Source organism: Ambystoma mexicanum, chromosome 4q, assembly GCF_040938575.1.
Source record: "Ambystoma mexicanum isolate Mex_15411 chromosome 4q, UKY_AmexF1_1, whole genome shotgun sequence".
NCBI classification, from domain to species: Eukaryota; Metazoa; Chordata; class Amphibia; order Caudata; family Ambystomatidae; genus Ambystoma; species Ambystoma mexicanum.
This window is the reverse complement of record NC_090928.1, coordinates 439,532,130-439,556,883: the sequence shown is the minus strand read 5'-3', so window position 1 is coordinate 439,556,883 and position 24,754 is coordinate 439,532,130. Positions and strand designations below refer to the sequence as shown.

At 48.0% G+C, this 24,754-nt stretch overlaps 1 protein-coding gene across 1 annotated transcript in view; it reads right to left on the bottom strand.

The window, feature by feature from the left end:
* USP34 (ubiquitin specific peptidase 34) overlaps nucleotides 1–24,754 on the bottom strand; it is a 3,618,222-nt gene that overhangs the window by 3,295,011 nt on the left and 298,457 nt on the right. Inside the window, exon 4 of the mRNA XM_069608012.1 lies at nucleotides 13,056–13,106. Within this exon, the coding sequence (XP_069464113.1) occupies nucleotides 13,056–13,106 (51 nt within the window). The remainder of the gene's footprint in view (nucleotides 1–13,055; nucleotides 13,107–24,754) is intronic.

The following is a 24,754-nucleotide window of genomic DNA, read 5'->3' as shown; positions in this document are numbered from 1 at the left end:
GAAGGCCTGAGTTTGCCAAGTAGAGTAGAAACGATAACACCGTTGGTGTACCACATGAAAAAGGGTCGATATTCTCTTCCCTACACCAGCTGCAAAATTTGTTCCAACGGCAGCGGTATAAAGACTTTGTTGCTGGCATTCTGGCCGAAAGCAACATCTCCATGACGTCATCAGGGAGATCCCAATCCTTGTACCTCATCCTTTCAAAAGCCAAGCGTCAAGGTTGAGGGTTCTGGTGTCTGGATGGAGAACCTGACCTCCCTTCTGTGAGAGAAGATTCTCTTTGAGTGGAAGACAGATTGGAGGACAGATGGACATATCTAGAAGGTCCGGGTACCACGTTCTCCTGGCCCAATCCGGGGCAATCAGGACCATGGTTTTCCGGAATCTTCTCAAACTCCTGATCATTTGAGGAATAACGGACTGGTGGGAACGCGTAAAGGTGTGGAAACTCCCAGTCCACTACGAACGCATCTCCTAGACCTCCTCTCGGGGGAAATTCCCTTGAACAGAACAGATCGCACTTCCTGTTGGTGCTTGTGGCGAACATAGCCACCTGAGGGGTTCCCCAAAGGGCGAAGATCTCTTGAAGGACTTCCTGAGCTAGCTCCCACTCGTGGGAGACTGTGCTCTGCCTGCTCAGAGCGTCCGCTGAAGTTCTTCTCTCCGGCTAGGTGGACTGCCGATAGAGAGATTCCTTCTTGGATTGCCGAAAACCAGAGCTGCATCGCCTCTCTGCACAGTGGCAGTGATCCTACGCCTCCTCTTTTGTTGAGGTAGTGCATGGCCACCGTGTTGTCCGTCATTATCAGGACATTTCTCCCCTGTACTGATGGCAGGAAAGCTTTCAGCGCTAGTCTGATCGCTCTCAGCTCCAATAGGTTGATGCATAGTCTGGACTCCGATGGAGACCAACGACCGCTGATGGTCAAGTCGTTGGCATGGGCTCCCCACCCCTTGAGTGAGGTGTCTGTGACTACTGTTATCTCCGGCCATGGTTGCCAAAACAGTTCACCTTTCAAGATGTTCTCTGGATAGGCCCACCATTGAAGGTCGCGGGCTACCTTGTCCGGAATCCGGAGGAGATCTGTCATTCTCCCTGAGAATTGCGACCACTGACTTCTCAGTGCCCACTGAAGAGATCTCATTCTCAGGCGAGCCTCTGGCACAAGGAAGATGCAGGATGCCATGAGGCCTAGCAACCTCAAAAAGTCGAAGGCTGGGAGACGTTGGGCATTTTGAAACTTGGTGACCATCTGTCGAATACCTTGAGCCCTCACCTCTGGTGGCGAGGCTTTTCCTAGGGAAGTGTCCAGGACCGCTCCAATGAACTGGAGTCTCTGTGATGGTATCATCTGTGACTTCTTTAAATTGAGGGAGAAGCCCAGTTTGTGAAGGAAGTGGCAGACATAATCTAGCTGGGCCTGGTGCTGTTCCGAAGATACAGCCCTGATCAGCCAATCGTCCAGGTAGGGGTAGACGTGGATCCCTTCCCTCCTTAGACTCCCCGCCACTACCGACATCAGCTTGGTGAAGACCCTCGGAGCAGAGGTCAGCCCAAATGGCAGAACTCGAAATTGATAATGAGATTCGCCAATTGCGAACCTCAGGTATTTCCTGTGTTTGAGATGGATTGGCACATGGAAATAAGCATCCTGAAGGTCCAGAGATACCAGCCAGTCCTGGAGCTGGAAGGCCTGAAGGATCTGAGAGAGAGTTACCATCTTGAACTTGTCCTTCCTGAGGAACTTGTTCAATTCTCGTGAGTCCAGGATGGGTCTCAGTCCTCCGTTCTTCTTTGGTATGAGAAAGTAGGGGGGGTACCAGCCCTTATTCCTGTGCACTACAGGTACCGGTTCTATGGCACCTTTCTCTACAGGTCTATAATTTCCTGCAAGAGGAGCGGATCTGGAACTTTTAGAGAGCTGTTCCCCGGTGGATGACTCTGAGGAATGTGTAGAAAGGGTAGGCAGTAACTCTGGGCAACTGTCTCCAATGCCCAAGCATCTGACGTTATAGCCTGCCATTCCGTCAGATGGTGAGTTAACCTGCCCCCTACAGGTGTATTGTGTGGCAAGGCCACAGAGTGGTTTGGGGGCAGCTGTTGCAGATGCCGAGGGTAAAGAGGCACCTGCTGCTGCTGCGGCCTTAGTACTTTTGACCCGTCCACCTCGGGTGGATCTCCTTTGGCCTCTTTGAGCCGGCTGTCCTCTGCCTTTCCCGAATGCGGAATAATAGCGAAAGGACTTTCCTCTCCCAGAGGTTCCTGAGGGGTGAAAAGGAGTTTGGCGGATAGCAGCTCCTAAAGATTTTGCTGCTGCTTTAGAAGTCTGTAACTTTTCCAGACTGTCATCAGCCTTTTTCCCGAATAGTGAAGAGCCATCAAAGGGCATATTCAAAAGTCTGGCCTGTACATCTGGAGCATAGCCAGACTTTCGCAACCACGCATGCCTGCGGATTGTTGTACTTGCCGCCATGGCCCTGCTGATACTGTCAGCGGAATCGATGCCAGTTTGAAGTGATTCGCACATAACATCTTTGCCATCTTTAATAAGGTTAAGGAAGGCTTCCTTTTCCTCTCCTTCGGGTATGCAGTCAGCCGCTGATGAAGCACACTCCCATAGTGTGTGACTGAACCTGGCGAGCGTACAGGTGGCGTTGATGGACTTCAATGCCATACTACAAGCAGAGAAGACTTTCTTCGCCATCAAATCGTACCTCTTGTCATCTCTATCCTGTGGGACAGTAGGGTAAGCGGTCCTACTGCTAGATGAAGTTGCCGCTTGAACCACCAAGCTCTCTGGGGTCAGATGTTTTGATAAGTATTCAGGGTCAGCAGCCGTTACCCTATACTTGGCTGACAATCTTTTATTGACCGCAGGGAGAACTTCAGGAGTTTACCAATTATATGTAATTTTCCTCTGTAAGGCTGCATGGAAGGGTACCACGGGGTCCTCCTGTGGACCTTTGTCTAATATGTCTGTTAAGTCATCCTGTTGAAAAACAGGTGAAGGCGCAGACCAACCCATAAATTCAATAATTCTTGCCATAAGGGTTCTATATGGTGTTTCGGCATGTTCCCCTGGGTCTGGTTTAACAAATTCCACTTCTGGGGAAGTGTACAGCCCACTTGCCTCATGTAGTGACTCCTGTAGGTCCGTCAGCCTTCTTTCCTCAGAGGTGAAATCCTCTGAAATAGGCAGTCTGGTCCTCTGTAACCCAAATGTTTCCTGGTCAGAATCTTCCCCCTCTTCATAAATTGAAGATAGTCCAGGGTACTCGGACCTCTGAAATGGTGTAAAACCCATCTCTAAGGCAGAAGGAGCCAAACCCGTCATTATTGGGCGAGAAAACGTCGATGTTGTCAACGCCGATGTGACAGGCTTCGAAAGCACCGAAAACGGCATCGAAAAAACTGGAAGGGGTCTCAAAGAACTCGAGAGGATCGGGATCCTACTCGAGGACATCGACAACGGTCTTGGCGTCGTGCCGGAGGCCCTTGGAATCACCGTAGGCTGTGGAGTGGCCTTGGTCTTCTCTTTCATCGGCGTCGATGTCGTCGTCGACAATGGCGTTGAGTCGATCGAACAATGCGTCGAGGAACCCTTCGACAACGGCGTCTATGGCGCCGATCAGTGCGTCGAGGGAATCTTCGACGACGGCGTCGAAGATGGTGCCTTCTTACCCCATGGCTCGTGGCGCTCTCGGGTGGAATGTTTCGCCGGGTGCTGCGACTCACTGCGTTTTGATTTTCTGGGTTTTTCACCCGGGGTATCACCCTCAGCTGTCTTTGAGGGGGTCGAGGCCGCGTTCTCGAAGACGCTTAACATTTTCTTTCTGAATTCCTCCCACTCGGCTTGAGAGCTGTGTTTAGTGGGACAGGAGACCCTTTCTGGGGACACTGAAGACGACGAGGAAGGGGATCTTCAACGTCTCTTTTTTGAGTGTCTTGATCTCGACGAATGATGGAGCTACTTCGAGATCTAGAATGGGAATGTTTGACGGCAAGGAGACGAATGCCTCGACTCAACCAAAGAAACCTTCGAGGAGGTTTTGACTGACTTACCTCTCTCGACCTTCCCCTTGCGCTCCTTCAAGGCTTTCGCCGTCATGGACATGCAGTCCTCACACTCCGAACAATGGTGCTCGGATCCCAAGCACCACAAGCAGATCCTGTGTGGATCCGTTATCAACATTTTTTTACCGCAGTCTCGACATTTATTGAAGCCGGATCGCGGCGTCGTCGGTTCCGATGAAGATGCCATCGAGAACGAGAAGGTATTATACGAGTAGATATATGTAGTTATACTGACTAAACTGAGCAACGACGTTCCAAGGCCCCACGAAGCGCGGAAAAACAGAACTGAGCAACGGACGCAGCGCGTGGCTATTTATGAGCATGATGACGTCGGCGCCGATACGGTGGCCGTCGAGGGACATCAACTCGGCGGACGTCGACGCACAGCGCCCTCTACAGAAAAAGTTTCCAAGGCCAGCAAGCTGGAAACGTATTATCAAAGATAAGGAATACGTCAGAGGATACAATCCCTTCGAAATATACATTGGCCCATAGGAGAAATATAATAGCAATTGATTCAATGACAAGTGCAACACAGGTAAGTATTCCGATACATTAGAAATAAAAGTAACACTTGGGGATTATCACAGAACAGCTTCCCTAGCTATTATACAGCCCAGAGGGAGGTGTATTAAGAGATTGTCAATGCCAGTGGTTATGATTAATAAAAGACAAAAGTTAGATAAAGTTTGGGTAAGGAAACTCACTTAATCACAGTCCTTAGGATAGTCCTAGGAAAAAATACTTGAACAGGCCTCCACCAACCAAAGTCAGGAAAGCGTGATTAAGGAACAGGACTAAATAGGGTTACACCAATGTAACCCTATGAAGGAAGTGGTGAGGGGGATTGGACGGAGGAGAGCGACAGGCATGTTAACTAACCCCCCCTAGTCTAATTACTCCAGAGATCAAAGGTGGTGTATGGATCCTGACTGGGACACTCTTCGGTGCGTGGTCCCATCGAGAAATACAGATGGGTCACATATCCAGAGGTCCCTTTCAGACACAGGATTTAGTTTCAGTCAGTCGCAGCACTTGGGAATCAGTTCCACTCAATCTTTCTTCATGTGGGTATTCATATAACATCCAAATGAATAATGAGTAAGACGTCTGCCGGGCAGACCACCTCAGGACACCTCCATGGAGTGAAGGAGCATACAGCAGTTACCATGTTCAGGTGATCTTCAATGAATGAACAAGCAAACTTCAGTGGACATACAAAGGAGCAGGCCCAGCACAGCTTCTGGTAATGCTAGGCTGAAAATGAAATCCAGTTTCCAAGGATGCACTCAGAAAGGCAACAGAAAGCCCACAAGAGATTGTTAGTCCACCGGTTGATTCAGGGACACATCTGAATGCTCAGAAAGCAGGGGTCGAGACTGGTTATGTCCAGGCGTCAAAGCACCGATGAGGGCCTCTTAAGAGATTAGGACAGAGGAGCAGGGCTTTACCAGGACAGCACTGGAGTTGATGCTGGTCAGCTTCAGGGGTGGTACTCGGGTCACAAGCAGGCTGCACTACTTCGTAGAGGTCTTAGCTCCAAGTTGATCTGTTGAATAGCAGTAAGAAGGAACAAGTTACTTACCTGTAACTGTTGTTCTCCAGCATGGGTCTGGCATGGATTCACATGCTCATGAATATTCCCCGTTGTCAGGCTGGGAATCCTCAGTAAAGAACAAATCAGTTTCAGTTCCGTTTTTGAACTGTCTTTCTTCTAATAACCAATCACTGGACTCTGGGTCATACTGCTCCCAGCCAATGACTGCCCTCTACCTAAGCCCCTTCTCTGGCAGCCATCCTCAGATTTGGTAGCACGTACAGTGGCAGTAGGACCAAGTGAAGAGCAACAGAGTGGTAGGAGGGAGGGTTCGCATGTGAATCCATGCCAGACCCATGCTGGAGGAACAACAGTTACAGGTAAGTAACTTGTTCCTTCCCCAGCATGGGGTCTGGCATGGATTCACATGCTCATGAATACAAGAATACATAGCAGTACACACATGCACAACCACGGGAGGTGGCAAGGCTCAACATTAAGCATTTCATCAACTCAACATTAAGCATCTCTTACCTCCTCACCAGGCCCACCTTCAGGCGAACAGGCTGCGCAGCACTGCCTGGCCGACTCTGAACTCCTCCCTGGAATCCCGGTCGACGCAGTAGAATCTTGTGAAGGTGTGCGTCGACCTCCATTTAGCAGCCCTACAGATGTCTAGCAGGGGCACACCAGACAGGAACGCCGTGGTAGCAGCGATCGCTCTGGTCGAATGGGCTCTCGGACGGCCGGGCAACGGTCAGTTTGCCAACCGGTGACAATGCATGATGCAGCCAGAGAGCCATCTGGAAATGGAAGCCTTCGAGAGGGCCTTCCCTTGGTTCACAGGTCCAAAGTTCACAAACAGCTGTGAAGTCTCCCGAAAACTCTTTGTGCGGTCCACGTAGAACTTCAGCGCTCTAGCTACATCCAGCGAGTGCAAAGTCCTCTCGGCCGGCGACGAAGGCGACAGGAAGAAAACAGGTAACACCAAGGGCTTGTTGAGATGGAAGTCCGACGTCACCTTTGCCATTAAGGAGGTGTGCATCCTCAGCACCACCCTCGTCTTGTGGAAAGTCAGGTATGGAAGCTTGCAGGCGAGGTCTTGGATCTCTCCCAGTCGTCGTGCAGAGGTGATGGCCACAAGAAACGCTGTTTTCCATGACAAACTTCAACAGTGCCAAATGCAGAGGCTCGAATGGCAGCCCCATGAGCCTGGTCAGCACCACGTTGAGCTCCCACGCCGGGCCGGAGCCTTCACCGGCGGGAACGATCGGAACAGTCCCTTCATGAACTCCTTCACCAGGCGATGGGACCACAGGGATGAGCGCCCCAGAGTTCTGGTGTAGCGGGAGATAGCCGCCAGATGTATCTTGATGGAGGCATGGGCCAGCCCCACCTTGGCCAGCGATAGCAAGTACGGCAGCACTTGAGGGGCTGTAATCCGCAGAGGGTTAATCTTCTGTGCCCGGCACCAGACAGAAAACCTCTTCCATTTGTGTCCATAGCACTTGAGAGTTGAGGACGCCCTGGCCTTTGCAAGAACCTTCTTGCAGTCCACCGGGATATCGTACCCTCCAAACTCTAGTGCTGCAAGAGCCAGGCCTGCAAGTTCAGCGACCCCAGGTCATGGTGGAGGATGGCGCCTCCTCTGGAGAGGAGATCCGCGTCCTTCGGCAGTTTGACTGGGGGGGACGCTGACATGTCCAGAAGGTCCAGGAACCAGATCTGGTGCGACGAGGCTCATCCTGCACCGGGACCATCTGAGTTGGTTGATGAGTTGCAGCGGCGACGGCGGGAACGCATACAGGAACAGGCCATCTCAGGGGAATGAGAAGGCATCACCCATGCTCCCCGGCTGGGGAAACCTGCTGGCGAACCTCCGGCACTTGGCGTTCATCGCCGTTGCGAATAGGTCGATGTGGGGATTGCCCCATCGTTTGAATAGCAGATCCACTTGATCCTGCCGCAGTTCCCACTCGTGGCACGAGCACAGCTCCCTGCTGAGTGAATCTGTGATGGTGTACTTTATTCCTGCCAGGTGGAAGGGTACCAGAAACATCCCCTGGGCAACGGCCAAGTGCCACAGATACTGGGCCTCCTTGGATAGGGTTGGGGATCTGGTGCCTCCCTGGTCTGGATGTAGAACATCGTGGTGGTGTTGTCGGTGAAGATCCTCACCACCTTGCCCTTGAGGGACTGGAGGAACAACCTTAGGGCCCAGAATACAGCTCAGAGCTCCAGGACGATGTGTAGTGACCTCTCCTCCGGGAGCTAAAGGCCTCTTGCGTGGAGATCTCCGGTGTGCACTCCCCATCCCTCCAGGAAGGCATCCGTCGTCACCGTCTCCTGATGTGCCGGGGTCTGGAAGTCCGTACCCGCTGCCAGATGCGCGCGTGTGCCCCACCACCAGATCGCTTGGCGGAAGGTCTCGTTGAGCGACATCCTGTCTTCGAAGCTGCCTGCCGCTTGCCTCCAACAGGCGTCGAGCAACTCTTGCAGTGGAAACATTCGCAGCCTGTACAGGCGCACTAGGTAGATGCATGAGGACATCATGCAGAGAAGGGACTTGATGGACCTCACCCTGGCCACGTCCATGGCCAACTGCCGCTGCACCTTGCCCAAGATGGCCTTCGTCCTTTCCTCCGATAGAGAGGCCAATCGCGCCACTGTGACAAGCTTGGCTCCCAGAAACAGTGCGACCTGCGACGGAACCAAGTGGGATTTCGAGAAGTTGATGGAAAATCCCAGATCCGCGAGCAGTTGGCCGGTCTTCGCTGTGTGCCCGACGGAGTTCTCTTATCTTTGCTCTGATGAGCCAATGGTCCAGGTAGGGGTAGACGTGGATCCCCTGCAGGCGCAGCCGCGCTGCCACTGGTGCTAGGCACTTGGTGAATACCCTGGACGCCGACTTCAATCCGAAAGGAAGGGCCTTGAACTGGTAGTGCTGCCCTTGGACTACGAATCTGAGAAACTTTCGATGTCCTTTTAGAATGGGGATGTGAAAGTAGGATTCCTCCAAGTCCAACGACTATAGAAATTGGCCTTCCTCCAACTGCCCCAGCACGTGCTGGAGGGTGACCATCCAGAACTTCTAGGCCTTGATGTACTTATTTAAACGACAAAGTCTTCTTTCTTACGAGGAAGTATCGCGAGTACACTCTGGAGCCCCGGAGCCTCTTTGGGACGAGCTCGATGGCTCCTTTCTTCAGCACCGCCCTTACTTCCAGCAGCAGTTTAGGGACGTGGTTTTCCTTCCTGGCCACGGGAGGAATGCAGGGGTACTTTTTTAGAAACTCGATAATGTGTCCGCGGGCCAGAGCATCCAGCACCCATCGGTCGGTGGAGATTGACTCCCACACGCTGACGAACTTTGCCAGCCGGCCTCCCACCGGGGTGCTCAGGTGGGGGCCACACGCTACGGCCGGTTCAGTCCTGCTTGGCAGCGGCCTTGCCGTCCCCTGCATCCTTGGCGAGAACGAGATCCTACTTGCCGCATCCTCTGTAGGACTCCTGCGATGAGGAGCGGGCCACCTGGCGGTACATCGAGGAGCCGCTGCCGAATCCTTTGGAGGCACTTTGCTTGCCTCTGGAGTTCCGAAAGGGCGGCCGTCATTGCTGCAAAACTCCCAAGGCCCGAGCCATCTCCGTGTTGGCCTTGATGGCCTGCAGTGACTCGTCCACTGTCTTGCCAAACAGGCTGTTCCTGTCGGAGGGCATGTCCAAAACTCTGGTTTGCACGTCCTGGCGGAAATCGGTCGCCTTGAGCCAACCGCGCCGTCGAAGGCAAACACTGTTGCCCAACTGGCGGAAACCGGCGTCGGCAATGTCCGTGGCCACCGTTATGGTGTGGTCCGAAGCCACCTCGCCTTCCTGCAGGACCTCCAGGGCCTCAGCCCTCCTGTCATCCGGAAGGAAGTCCAGCAGAGGAGCGAACTTAAACCACAGCTCCCTGTCGTAGCGGGCCACAATCGCTAGGGCGTTGGGCGCTTTGATCGTCATTGCCGCCGACGAGATGACCCGTCGCCCCATGTCGTCCAGTTTCTTCCCCTCGCCATCCGGCGGGGTGGTTGAAGTTGAAGCCGTTGACCCCGCTGCTTTCTTCTTGGCCGCCGCCGAGACAACCGAATCTGGGGTCGGCTGCGCCCTAAAGGCACAAGGGGGCGGAATCCGGGACCCGGTACTTCTTCTCGTACCAGTCTCTCTTGGCAGGGGTCGTGGACGGGTTCTTCAGGAGCGACAGCCCCTCGTCCCAGATGTCAAGTAGCGGGACCGCGAGGACCGTCTTCCTCTTGGCCTCATGCCGTTGATCGAGTAAGCCTTCCTTCTTCTGTTCTTCAGGCAGAGCTCGGATGCCCTGGCGATCATGCCGTGGAAGGAGCCGATTTCGTCGGGCGGGGAGGACCGAGGGGGTGGTGATGGAAGGTCCATCCCGTCGTCACCACCGTCATCTGTCCCCGTCGTCGACGTCATCTCTGTTCCCGTGTCATCCCTAGGATCAGGGGAAGGAGATGAAGGCTGTGAGGGCTGCGAAGGCTGTAAGGGCGTGGGGGGGGATGAACTCTCCTCTGCTTGCTTGGAGGGCTTCCCGATGGTCCAGGCTCCGCTGGATCGTCCGTTGGGGGTAAAGGCAACCTCGTCCTTATCTCCGTACATAAGGTCTGGATCGCCATCAAGATTGCTCCAGAGTTGTCCTGTGGCCCAGGTACTGGCTGTGATGGACGCGACGGTTGGGGAGTGGAATCCTCCGCCTCCACGGGAACCTCGTTGGCACCACCGTCACTCTCTTCGTCCGCCTCGAACTTCTTGTCAAGGATCTTCACAACTCCATCCAGCTCCTCCTCAGAGGCTGTATCCGTGTTCGTGATGGCCACCCCCCCCCCTCTTTTTCAACCGTGGTTCTCACGGGGGTCTTATCGATGGGTTGAAAAGAGGATTCTCTCTGTGGTGGCAGGGAAACTCTGGGCCCCGAGGTCTCCTCCACAGGGGTAGCCTCCACAGGCTTCGCCAGGGCCGCCACAACTCCCTCGATAGAGGCCTTAGCCGGGTGAATTAAGGCCTTCACGACTTTGGGCGGGCTTGAGGCCTTCACCTTGGGGGGAGGGTCACCGCCTCGCTCCCCCTCGGCTGTCTCTGTCAGGATCGACCGGGACTTCTTCCGAAGTTTACCCGGGTTCTCCGATTTCCTTTTCCCCCAAGCCAGAGCATTGGCTCATGGTAGATGGCGTCAGTGAAAGTGCACCCTGCCTGGCAGTTGAGGAGCCTGACCGTTCGGTGCTCCGGGTGCCCGCGGACTAACAGTGCTTTTCCTTTTGTTGGGCAACCCTTCACCGGAGCGCCCTCAAAGGTCTTAGAAGCCCGCTCGGACCTCTTATTCTCACCTCCCGCTGGGCTCTTCCCTTCCAGCCAATTGGTGAGGCAGATACGCCGATCCCTCATGGTCCGTTCCGACATGTTCTTGCAAAATGCACAGTCCTTCTCCACGTGCGTTTTGTCTTCGTAAAGGCAGTAGAGGCATCTAGAATGCTGAACAGCTTGGATCCGGGCGTCGTGTTTCCTTTGTCCTGGGCCATGTCCACGCGGGGTAGGCCTCAAAGATCTTCTGGAATCCTCCAAGAAGTGGAACTCGACGAAAACTTCGCCCTTTAGGGGCATAGAAAATTCCAAAACAGGTCTCCGTTGATCAGAAGTAGAAACGGTGGCGCTTGTGGCTCGATTGACTGAAAAAATGAGATTAAACTCTTTGAAAAATCGCAAAAAGCAGTAAAGCTCGAGAGCTATAGCACGAGGACTCCCAACACTTGAACGTGTGGTAAAAATCTGAGGATGGCTGCCAGAGGAGGGGCTTAGGTAGAGGGCAGTCATTGGCTAGGGGCAGTATGAGCCAGAGACCAGTGATTGGTTATAAGGAGAAAGACAGTTCAGAAACGAAACTGAAAGTGATTTTTTCTTTACCGAGGATTCCCAGCCTGACAACGGGGAATATTCATGAGCATGTGAATCCATGCCAGACCCCATGCTGGAGAACCCTCCGCTTATCTGAATGTTGGGTTAGGAGCATGCCCCAGCACACCAATGGTACGGCTAGGCATTATTCAATCATGCAGTGGCTATCCAATCATGGATACCGGCCCCCACATCTGGGCTCACATAAAGCGCCCCTTTGCCCGCTAAAGCAGCAGCTTTCCCCAGAGAAAGGGCATTCCATATATGGCATGTCATCACCTGAGAAGGCAGGAAGAAGGCCAAAGAAAGATTTGGCCAAAGAACAAGCGAAAACCTCTCCACGCAGCCATTTTAGGGTGGTAGCCACCCTTATTAGCCACCTGCAGTAAATGCAAAGCTGCACGAGTAAAATTACCAAAGCAGGGTGGAAATGAGCTGCTGAAACGAGCTCATCCCAGTCACATTGTAAAAAGTAACCAAAAAGCCATTATAGAAAAAGTTATAAGGATACACATTATCCTGACCGCACTTTAGGGTGATGTGTGCAATTGTAACAATACAAGAAACTCACAAAGAGAGACCAACTCTCAGTACTGATAGTGTCAGAGACTGATCAGTTTCCCCATAGGAATGAATAAAATGGTAAAAGCCTTCTGCATTACTTGCATCTAAAACAATCAGGTCAGGGTTCAAAGTAAAAAGAAAGGGTGTTCCACAGAAGTCTATGTGAGGAACGCTACAAAAAGAAAACCTTTCCCAACATTTAGGGACATAGTTCAGAAATGGGGACCCCAATAGAGCAACATTTTGGTAAGGTGTAACTGATGTTGTAATGTTCTCTCTGGTTATGTTTTCACATTTTAGACCAATATATATGAATAGGTGGGCTTACAGGAATTTTCCAAGAGGAAGCAATCAGCTGCGCTGCTGCCAGGCAATGAGTTCAATATACTATAATTTATGGGCTCTCATTCTCTGTGCTAGCTGGTCTACTGGGTTTTCTTTAATTTTCTACCATAGTTCACTTATAGTGTTCCCAGAGAGTCCCTTGCGCAGAAAAGGACGCAGAAAAGGACGGGAGATAACATCATTGCAGAAAACACAAAGTAGCCATCCTTATTCCTTTTGTAAAAGAATGTGGAGCTGTACATCCTGCTGCCAAACGATCAAGTATAGCCCTCAATGGAAAGAAAGGCTCATCTCCCGTCTTATGCAGAAAAGTATTTTCTTTCTTTTTTGCCTTTACAATTCCAAGATTACTAATAATGGCAGCAGTCGCAACAATAAAAAGGAGCTGCCACCAAAGTTTAGCAAGATAGACAATGGCTCTATCTTAAAGCAACATTTTAAATGCCATTAATTTGCTTGCTGCAACCCTTTCACAAACCAAGTGCATTTTAACTACTATTAATCTAGACTTAAACCTGTGACCACATACATGCAAGGAAGGTCATGTTTTTAATTCTTTTAAACACAACTGTCAAAACTATTACTTACATTCATATCACAAAATGCCCCCAATATATTGCTTTCTTGAGCTGAAATATCCTGGGGAAAGAAGAGAATGTGTCAGTTACAAATGAAATGTTAAGAAAAATACAAGTCATACCATTTAGCCACCCTTTCCACACGACAACCCCAAGTCACAACGTAGAGATTTAAAACATCCAGAATGTATTTTAAGCACGCTTCATAGATCTAAATACACGGGGCTACTTTAAGAGTTTACCATTGTGTTACATGATTTGCTCATACAATTAGTTTGGTACACATGTTAAAAGGAGAAGGACAAAAAAAATGGTAGTATGTTGGATATACATCCAAACAGCTATAGTGGAAGTGTGTGGAGAAGTGCAGTCTACAGCAGTGTATCTGGCAGTATACACTGTGCCTGACCCAGAGTCTTGGACAGCAAAGCGGAGGAAAAGCTCAACCTTTAAAAAGCACTTCCCGACACGGAGCGTGACATGGAAGTGCATGGAGAAGTGCAGTCTACTGCAATCAGCTGCTGTGCCTGCTCTCGTGCCTTAAACTCTTGACGAAGGAAGGAAAGAAAATAGATTTCCGACCATACCCTCAACCTCTTACATTCAGTGGTTTCAGAAGTCTGTGGTCACGCCCAGCCCCCCTCCCAGCGGCCCTGAACACTGAGTGAACTTGTGACCAAAGGCAAGCACTACTAGTAATTTGCAGCTTACAATTTGAACACAATTATATTATGTGTAACCTAAGAAGCAAACTTGCTGCCAGAGCAGTTTCTCACTGGAGAGACTGCCTTCTTGGCAACCACCCTCTCCTCAACAATCTCCTCTAGGAACCCTCAAAGAACACATTCAAACAAGTCTCCCTCATTTGCAAATGTGTGCCTTAACACAAAACTGTCTCACCTTACCCCCAAACTAGCATTTCCTCCCATCTAAAAGGAGACCATGTCCTGCCATGTCCAGGTCGCCCACACATGAACTTCGATTGGGGTAGACTTAGTGGCAATGGCCAACAATGAGCTTAGTGGTGCTGATGAGGGGTTTCAACCTGTTAATAACTCTTTCAATGTACACTTTAACGTAGCTGGTGGCTCATAACATTACTGAATCGAGGCAATCCAAACCCTTACAATTCAGCTTCACCTACCTTGTTTCATGATGGAAATTAATCTTTTAACCACTCTATCCCATAGTATATACATCACTATGTGAGAAGTTAGAATCGCTGGAGGACTATCAAATAAAGTCCCAACTCTTTTTCTGCCCATAACTTTGTATTAACTTAATTGGTTCAACTATATGATATCTTTGCTGAATTAAAGAATCTGTGATAATTCCAATGGTATCATCACTCCTTTTCCGGCAGTGACCTCTTCCCATGTGGCCAGGAGAAGTCAGCCACTACCTGATCCTGGGGACGGTTATATGAGGGAGTATCACATGGGGAGGGGAGAGAGACCACCTCTGGGAGAGAGTTGTGGTATCATCGGGTGAGACACAGCATCCCACTTTCCTTTCTGAAGATACGCCTCTGATTCTCCATGCCCTAAAAGCCTATTGTAATACCTTCCCTCTTACACCCATGGAGTGTAGCAAAAGTATTTTGTTACATCCTAAAGGTCAACTCTCAAAATCTAACTTGTCGTGTCAAATTATGAAAGACACTTTTCCCCCAATTCCATATATTCTTCTTCCAAGACTAGGTTGCCATTAAAACCCATTGCAAACATCCACACAGGGTTTTTAGGAAGAGACTACTATTCCCACAATCCCCACAACACTGGGACAAGGAGCAGAGTAATGCAGAGGACTTGAATCCACAAGCACAGGCAGTGCTCTAATGGCATCGAGGGCACACCCAGGACAATTAAATCATAGAAGCAAGGAACACAGGCAAGCTGCTGGCAGGAACGAGTTGCTCCTCTCCGTACAAAGGAACGTCTGGAAGAAAGTTGGTGGAGTCAACCAGCTCAGGAACCTGAAGGGAGAAGAATGCTGGAAGCAGATGACACGTAGCGAGAACACCAGAAGCCAGCAAAGGGCTCCTGGGCTTTCACTGGCATCCAAGAACAGCGCTTTGCCCACCGGAATCCCATGCAAAGCAGAGGAGCATAGTGGAAGCCTCAGGGAGAAAGTAAAAGGTGGAAAACTGTTGCGAAGCAGAAAGCAGCGGGAGGCCATCACCAATGGACCGCAGAAGAAACGAGAAACGCCATCAAGAACCAGTGAATCCATTAAGGGACAGAGGGAATACCAAGGCGGATTGGCGGCCACGCCAAACTGAGATAATTATACATTTCAAAACCAAGGCAAAGAGAAAAGGTACGCTTTATGAAACCAGAGAAAGACTGAAAGAGTAGTTTTCTAAGGGAAGAGACTTTCAAGTTTGTCAATGTATGTTATAAGCATATAAGAGACACTAAAGAGGTCATATGTAAGAAACCAAGTACATTAGCCAATAAGGCTACAAAGCAGAACCATCAAAGGTGGGAGTGTGAGCAGGTGCTCACATTTGAAAATCCATGGCAGGTTAGTACACCAGGCAGTGACAAGCATGTGAGTCCAGAAAGACTGGCAGGATAGTATACAAGGCAGTTGCAAATGTGTAAAACAAATCCTGTTGGGGAAATACACCAGTCAAGTTGGAAGTGAATATGGCACAAGAACTAGCCAGCAGGCTGTGTTGTTTTAAGAGACTTAGGAACAAAAACCCCGGCAGGAGAGTACACCAGGTATATTTACCACACATAAAAAGAAAAACAATCAGTTTGAAGATAACTTTTGTGGTCCACCCAAGGGAATGTCATGAGCTGTTACCTGTAACCCAAGAAAGTGACTAAGAATCCAGGCTAAGGGAAGAACCCTCTGCTGCAAGGATATCCTTCCTTGATGGACTTTTTACTGTCAGCATTCTCCATTCTTTATCCTTTCATTCGAAACATTCACAAAACACTTGAGGCCAAAAACATTATCCTTTTCACCTTAGAATTCATTTGTTTGAAGTGTGAGGGTCAGAATAGTACTTTGGACACAGGGCGGTTTCATTTTAGACATTCTGACTGACAGATCCTTAGTTTTGAGTTTAGGTATGTAAACACTGCTAGTGCAGGGACAGCGAAGCCTTTCCCCAACCCCTTGTATGTTCTAATAAAAGGCTTTAGCCAATATCATGTCTAACTTGTGTCCGAGTAGCATTCCTGAATCTAGACAAATCATACCTCAAGGTTAACTGATTTAGATCAACGGTTGGAATATTGGAATTACAACCCTCCAACTAAATTGCTGCTTGCTGAAGACTTACATGACAGCCCAGAAGTGTTGGTATTAGAGGGATTGCTCCACTTGCCAAAGAATATTTCCTCTGTGATGTCTCCACAAGACAGTTGCCTTACCCAAGATTCTCTCTGCCTACTATGCATATTTAACTTCCCCTGGCCGGGGTTGAATCAAGCAAACCTAAGGAAGCCCGAAACGAGGAAAAACAAATAATGTAAAAAATAAATGACAAATCGTAAAAACATTCAAGTTAAGCAATGCAAATCTGCTTTGAAATTCCCGAGGAATCTTGTTAAACAAGATTGTTTTATTCCAGAGGATTCACAGATTTCTGAAGAGGTGTCGGTCTCATCACATTGCTCTGCTTCTAAAAGAAACAGAAAGTAAGTAAAAGCCAAAGTGGTGTTGAAGAAAAGTAAAGTAAAGGTGCCTCTGAGCCTATACGTTCAGATAATAAAATAACATCCTACATCAAATCTGGTGTGGTGTTGAATGAACAATGTGACTGTGCAAAGACGAATGAACCAGGCAATGATTCTCCAGTACCGTCTCAGCTCAACATTACCCTGGACTCTAGCCTGCCAGAGGAGTCTACAACCATTCTGGAAAAATCTGCCACGTCACTAGCCTATGAAGTTCAGACAGAATCCTTTACTGATCTTTTTAAGCAGGCAACACGGGTCAAATCACAATTAGTACTCAAATAGATTTAACATTTTAGCACGGTTTCACGAATTTCTGAACTTACGTAACCGAGACTAGAGATATGAACTTGATTAAATTTCCAGAAGAATCACGCACTGACCATTGTCTGTACGCACTTCAATTCAAGAATTATAGTATCATTACTACTGGAAGAAAAGGAGAAAATACTATTTTTGGCATACAATTTATTTCCATTTTCCCAAAGATTGTCTCCTTCTAGTAAAACTTCCTTACCTACTAATTCATCTACTCGACTAAAATGACATTTTCTAAAAACTCTTCCAATTAAGCAATTGGTTCACTTCATTCAGGATTCCAGGGCCCCTAGTCCAACCGCTTTTTAATGGACCTGGGTGCCTTCAGCACTTCTTTCAAATCACTGGATATTTAGTCCTGAGAATAGCTCTCTAACTATGAATCACTGGCTATCCTCTCATGGAATTTGAGAGGGAACAAAACTTCTCACTCTTTTGAAGAATGTCCTGATTTGAACTCTTTTGGTCTAATTATATCACAAGAGGTTTGGCTAATTCACTGTCCGGTACGTCATGACTAATCCACATTTCTATAACCGGCTATGGTTTGTAGTAAGGGTCCTCCTGCTGGGGTGCTGAGGTGCTGATAACTGCGCTCTGTAATAATACATTCTCTGAAATGAAACTCTGGTCAACTAGTTTCCCGGGGATCCTTGCGCCCTGCGCAAAAATTGCATCTATAAAGTCCAAGAACTTATTGTGAACGTATTTTGGAATCCTGTCCGAACTGACCTTGATCGCTTGCTATAGGTTTTGGCTTTTTTTTTGGCCAGGGGCAGCAAGACTATATTTTACTAGGTGGGGACATTAACTGCTATTCCCTGTGTATTGATTCTAAGGCAAGGACACAGACTTCCAAACATGTTAAGAAAAAACCTAATCTCACACCTTCATGGGGAACTAAATGGGCTCAAATATTTGCAATGTGGGCATTGTGGAAATTGAATTGAAATATCCAAGGCAATATTCCACCAGTCCCCACGGGGCATAATCACCTGTACTCTTCTCATATCAATTATATAGTGTCTTGATTTATTTGAGAAATGCACTAGTTTTAAAGAGAAATGCTCTGGCTTTGAGAGATCACAATTGTCACCAAGCCTGGATTGATTTGAAACTTCCTTAGAACGACCCATCAGCAGTAGGTAATGCAACCATCGAGTTTCGACAAAAGGTAACCACACTGAGTGGCATAATCGGAGCATCAACAAATATAACTCTGCCGTGAATCAACTTGTGAACCTTAAGAAAGACCATGTATTTAATCATTTACTTTGTCCTATTCAATTTTATAAATGTATCAAAGAATCAACCTCTGCCATGTATATTTCAAATTTGAACTCCGATAAAGAGATTACATCAGTAGGACGAAGCTGTTGCATTGAAGAAGCACCCTCTCAGTTCTTCAATTCGGAAACTCACACGCTACTCGACTTACCACAATTAAGTGTCTCGTCTCAAGCAGCAATACAAAAATTGTCTCAGGAGCCATAGGATCTATGTATAATAGAGACAGCCAGCGAATGCTGAAACTCCACTACTGTTAGGCAAGATTGTGTGCAGTAACCTTTGGCTGCACTACAGCAAAATTGACCTCCTGGCAATAGGAACCCAACCTTTGGTACAAGTCTGTACTACACAGGTTGGTAGTGTGGCTGAGCAGCCAGGCTTATCTCAAGAGGGGTCAATGTGAGCAGTAGGGTTGTAACAGAGTTTCACAGTGACAGTTATTCAAATAAACACTTACAATCAAGGTTTCGTGACTGAACAATTATTAATTTAACAGTCAGTTGTATAAGCCTTCTTCAGAAAGGAGCAAAACATGTAACAATTATAAAAAACTTCAAAACACACTCTTAGTTTCTCTAAATCAGATGATACCCATTAGGGATGGCACACAGACACTTCCTACACCCCCAGGTGACTTAAATAGCTAGGACACTGTGGACATTGATTTATCACTGTTACATTTAGAGCAATACTGAGTTTGGCGCAAAGGTTAGATATGGAAATAAAACAAAGGTTAACAATTCATAAACAGGCAAGTATTTTTTTAACCATCCAATGTCAAGTACATTTAACCCTTTCCTGGGGGAAAGGTAAAGGCACAGAGTCAAAGGTATGAAGAGTCTCTCAGGGAGCCAGGACAGCCAATATTAGTTGAACAATGTCTAGGGGAGCTGAAGATCTTCTTTGCAGGTAAGTAAAAGTCTTGCACAATGTTTTTAGAAAGGTTTGTAGAAATAAGATTCACTTAAAGGGCCACAAGCTGGGATGCTTGTGAGGGGCCAAGATGCAAGCAACTCTGCAAGGTTAACCAAGACAAGTCTCAACTGAGAGCAAGTAAGGCTAGATCACAAGAGGTAAGTTCTTAGACTTGAGTACCTTTGGTTAGAAGAAATGGTTCCAGCTGGTTTTTGTTCCTGTACAGGTCTGCAGATGCTGTTGTTCCTGGGCCTCAGTCGTGGGGACAAGAGGGAGGACGTCTGGGCACTCCTGCACTGCAATGGGGAGGTCAGCGGCAGCAATGGGCAAACTTCAATTCAGTGGCACTTCAGCTTTTCAGCTCCTCCGGTCTGACAGCAAATAGCAACACTGCGGTTCTCGGATACCACTTCAGACTTTCCTTGCATCTGGGGTCCAGCACTCTGTTGAGGTGGCTCAGGCTTGGTCAGTCCTGCTTCAGGGAAGTCCAGAGGATCTTCCTGGCGCTCGGGTCCAACTTAAAATCAATCCACTCGGTTTGGTGTTGCTCTCCCTGGCACTTCGGTTCCAGCAGTAGCAGTGGATGTACAGCCAACTTCAAGAGGATGACCAAACGAGTTCACTTTGGAGTCGATTGGTCCCACCAACTCAAGGGGAGAAATCGTCCTTGCAGGGCTTCTCTAGTCTAAGCGAATTTGGAGCTTCATCACAGCAGCAGGGCTTCACCAGGCAATCGAACGGCCCAGGAGTTGCAGCAGGCATCTCTTCCAAGTTCTTCTTCAGATTCCTTCATCCAGTGGTCGAGTCTGCCTTCCAAGCCAAAAAGCCTCGCCTTTTATGCAGGTTTCTCCCATTCATTCCAGCGTAGCTGTCAATTAAACAGAAGGGTGGCTGTCCTTGCCGGACAGCCAGCCGGCCAATCACCTTTGGGTGCATTCCTGTAACCAAGGGGATTAAACACAGGGAGTTTCGGGACCCTCCCTCACCTCCTGCCCCTGCCAGACATACTGGATGCCGAGGCGGGCTTCACTCGTGAATCCCGCCAAAGACAAAACAAACAAAGGGACCAAACCTGGCTTGGCACAGAGTAAATCTCAAGAAGGACCTTTCTGACAAGAAAAGGTGAAAAAACAAGACCAGGGCCATTTTGACAAAATGGGCACCCATGGGTGCCTTACTGCAGCCCGCGGTAAAAACACACAATGGTAGTAAAAAGTAAACCACTGCCACCAGCCATTAATTGTAGAAAGGGTAACATAAAAATGTTACATGAGAAACTGTACAAAGGGGATACTAAGTAACTCCTCCAGCACCCTGTGGTAAGATAGTGTGTGCTGGGTCTATAAAGTTACAAAATGAAATTAAAGTCAATTTCACTTCACTGCTCATGGGAACAGTAGTTTCACCAAGATAAGGTATTTAAACCTTTGCGAAATCTAAGAGACTTCTCTGTGTCACTGAACTGAAGGTGCCGTGTGCCAATGCAAAGACAATGCCTATGGAGTTTGTCAGACTCCAAAGTCAAAAGAAACAGAATAAATCACAAAAATATACATGAGAGATAAAAAGTCCTAAAGTCCAGCAAAAAGGGCTTGGGGCCTCTACGGTAGAGAGGAATTAGCACATTTCTGAGAATTCTCCCTAACAACTACCAATCAACCGGCAGAATTCTGGGGCATAACCAATTCAGAATTTGGTATTTAGCAGACTTTGCCAGTCAACCCCATCAATGAAGATGCATGGTGTGCCCACTTCTTGCATCTTTATAGATTACCTGTGGTTGAGGGAGTGGTTGAGGAAGCTCAATCCTTTTCATCTTCAGTGGCGTTCCCGATGGCATACCAAACTGTGTTATGAAATTAACTCCAATCATATCAGAAGAGATACTAACTGCACTATTTAATAAAGTACTGCTTTGTAGGGCTTATCCTCTCTCCTGGTCAGAGGCCCACATGGTTTCTATATTTAAAAAGGGGAACTGGATGTCACTTTTCGATTATCGCCCAATTACTATAATTGAAATTAAATATTTTATTTATATCGCGCTCGTACACAAGTGTTTCAGAGCGCAACTAATATTGATATTATTAGCAAGATCGTTGCCAATGTAGTACAAACAGAGCTTGAAGAATGGGTTAATTCAACTGGAAGATGTACCCAGAAAGCTTTAGGGAAACCATAGAAACAACTGAAGGAAAAAAAAAATAAAACTTACCTGTGACTTGTTTCTCTTGCATGGATTCACATGCTCTTCAATATTCCCTGTAGTCAGGCATGGGAATCCTCATTAGAAAGAAAGCAGATCTCCTTGAAACTGAAAACTGCTAGTCTCCTATATAGCCTAACAGTGTAATTTGGGTCATACTGACACAAGCCAATGACGATCGTCCTCCTAAACTCCACCGCTGATGGCCATCTTCAGATTTGGTAGCGCACGAGAAGTGGAAGTATGAACCAAGAACAAGTAAGTAACTTGTTCCTTCTTCAGCATGGGGTCTTGCAGGGATTCACATGCTCATGAATACGATTATACAGCAGTACATATACACAACCACCAAAGGTGGCAAGGCTCACAGAAGCAATACACTTACTCCTGGAACAGACTCACCTCAAACAAACAGGTTGCGTAGCACCACTTGGCCGACCCAGGACTCCTCCCTGGAATCCAGGTTGATGCAGTAAAATCTCGTGAAGATGTGGTTAGACCTCCACATCACAGCCCTGGAGAGGTCTAGCAGGGGAACACCAGAGAGAAACGCTGTTCTTGCTGCGATAGCTCTGGTGGACTGGGCTCGCGGTCAGCCTCCAAGTGGTCCAAAATTGACAAAAAGCTGAGATGTCTTCTGAAAATCTTTTGTGCGTGCCACATAGAACCTCAAAGCACGAGTAATGTCGAGTGAATGCAATGCCCTTTCAGCAGGTGTAGAAGGGTTAGGAAAGAAAACTGGCAGGACCAAAGCAATGTTGAGATGAAAGTCCGAAGGAACCTTTGGCATGAAGGTGGGATGAGTCCGCAGCACCATCTTCGTAGCATGGAAGGCCATGTACGGCTGCCTGCAGGAGGGGGCTTGGATCTCCCCGATCCGCCTGTCAGAGGTGATTGCCACCAGGAAAGCAGTCTTCCACGATAGAGACTTGAAAGGGGCATGATGCATTGGCTCAAAAGAAGGCCCCATGAGCTTAGTCAAGACCACGTTCAATTTCCAAGTCAGGGCAGGAGCCTTCAGTAGTCCTGAAGAGGCCCTTGAGGAGTTCCTTGACGAGCCTCCACGACCACAGGGAGAGCTTGTCTTGGCCACGTCGGTATATTGAGGATCATCCTGCAATGGCAACGCCCGAGTGTGTTGATCACATGTAACAGGAGCGGAATCAGAGGGAAGGCGTACAGGAAGAGCCAGTCCCACGGGAATGAGAAGGCATCCCCCCAGACTCCTCGGCTGAGGATATCTGCTGGCAAACTTCCAGTACTTGGAGTTGGCAGCTGTCGCACAAAGGTCGATCTGGAGAGGACCCCACCTGCTGAAGAGCTGAAAGACTTGCGCTTGTTGAAGCTCTCACTTGTAACAGGGCTGCAGCTTCCTGCTGAGCAAGTGTGATGCCTGCCAGGTGAAAGGGGATGAAGAACATGCCTTGAAGAATGGCCCAGCGCCACAGGGACTGGGCTTCCAGGGAGGGAGCAGGGGAACGCCTCCCACCCAGTTTCTGGATGTGAGACATGGTGGTGGTTTGTCCGTGAAGATCCATACCACCTTCCCCCGTAGCCGAGGCTGGCACGACTTGAAGGTCCAGAAAACTGCCCAGAGCTGCACAACGTTTATGTGCATGTCCTTCGCCTTTGGGAGGCAGAGGCCTCTAGCGTGAGATTGTGCTGCAAGAGCTGTAAGGAACTCATGGTGGCAACAGTAAAGACAGACAAGTGATCACAGTTCAATGATGTTTATTAAACTGTATAAATGGGTGAGAAAAACGCCTAATCTAAACCTAAATCTAGGATGGGAGCAAGCTACGACCATCAAATAATAAAGCAGTCCTGGTGGTATCTTGTCAAATAATCTGGAGGGTAAGCACCTTGCACACAGTATCTGTAATAAGAATTAGCTATATATAGCTCTCTATTGTGAAAGGAGAGTTGTACTTTGATTGGTTCAAGGTGCAGGGGAGAAAGATAACAACCCTGGCATATGGGTTGTACATATACATAAGGACAAGAAAAAGTACCCACTTAGGGAACTCCCGTCCCCTGCACTCTAATGATGGCTTAAACAAGCTAAAAGAATGTATATTTCCAATAGGAAAGTCAATGTAGATTTAGTCAATGGATTGCAATCTATTTAAGTACATAGCATTCATAAACATAGTTTTTGAGACAAAAAGTGACTTAGGTACAACTTGAAAGTAGATTAGTTTTCCAACGAAGATTTATTTTTCATAAGCATATGCCCAACGCATTTCGAGAAAATGTTCTCTTCATCAGGGGCTGTAGTGGTTCATACAATAGTCAAAGAAGTTCTAAAGAAATATAAAACAATGTCGGAATACATAATAGTCCAACTTGTTGTGTCAAAGACAAATATTCACTTAGACAAACTGGATGGCGGATATTGAGCAAACAATAGCTCAATATTGTTAGAAGCCTGAATTACAACTTTCAGTATTTGCCCAAATATTTCAGATCCGTAATATTTTTATGGGGATTAGTATCCCATTAGTGCCAAACTGCGTAGTTAAAGGAGAACATCATTATGCAAATCATAATCTGGAGCAAAACCTATTAATTCTGAAAAGAATAGAAACAAGCCTACCGTGTGTTGCACATCGGTAGGTATAGGGCGTAGTGTTTCAAAGATGTAGCATCCCTATTGGGAGTGGTAGTTTGAATACCCTATTTTAATAAAAAGACAAAGGAATTGTGCTGTGTAAGAAGTCGTGTCCGCCCTAGGTAAAATCTAAATAAATGACTATAGTAGAGGTGAAATGACTTACTGGATAATGTCCAGGAGACTGGTAAAGCCCTTATCCGTCCAAAGGGAACGATGCATGCAGGACTTCAAAAAAAGGGAAAAACGATGCGTGTCCAAAATCCTTAGCGGTACCTGAAAAAGGCGCCATGTGTTAATGTAGTAATAAAAGACTCGTAATAGTCAGAACATCCACTGAGGATGTAAGGTAAGAGTAAGGGCGCTGTCACCCTGCAAGGGCATAAGGGAACAGGAAAGTAAAACTAACGAGTATTTACTGATGTCTCTAAAAGATGATTTCAGTCTAGGAAGCCGATCTGGACCAGCGCTGTGTAAAGTGCTGACAAGATGGCGAATAATATATACGTCATGGGTGTGACGTCATCACGTCGTAACGTGAATGACGTCACAGATGAAAACAATGTAATCGCGTAATGATGTAAATAAACAGGCTAATGCATGGAATGCAGTCGTGAGTAGGTGGTGCCATATTAGCGCAGCTTGATGGTAAAAGACCAAATACTGCAGTAATA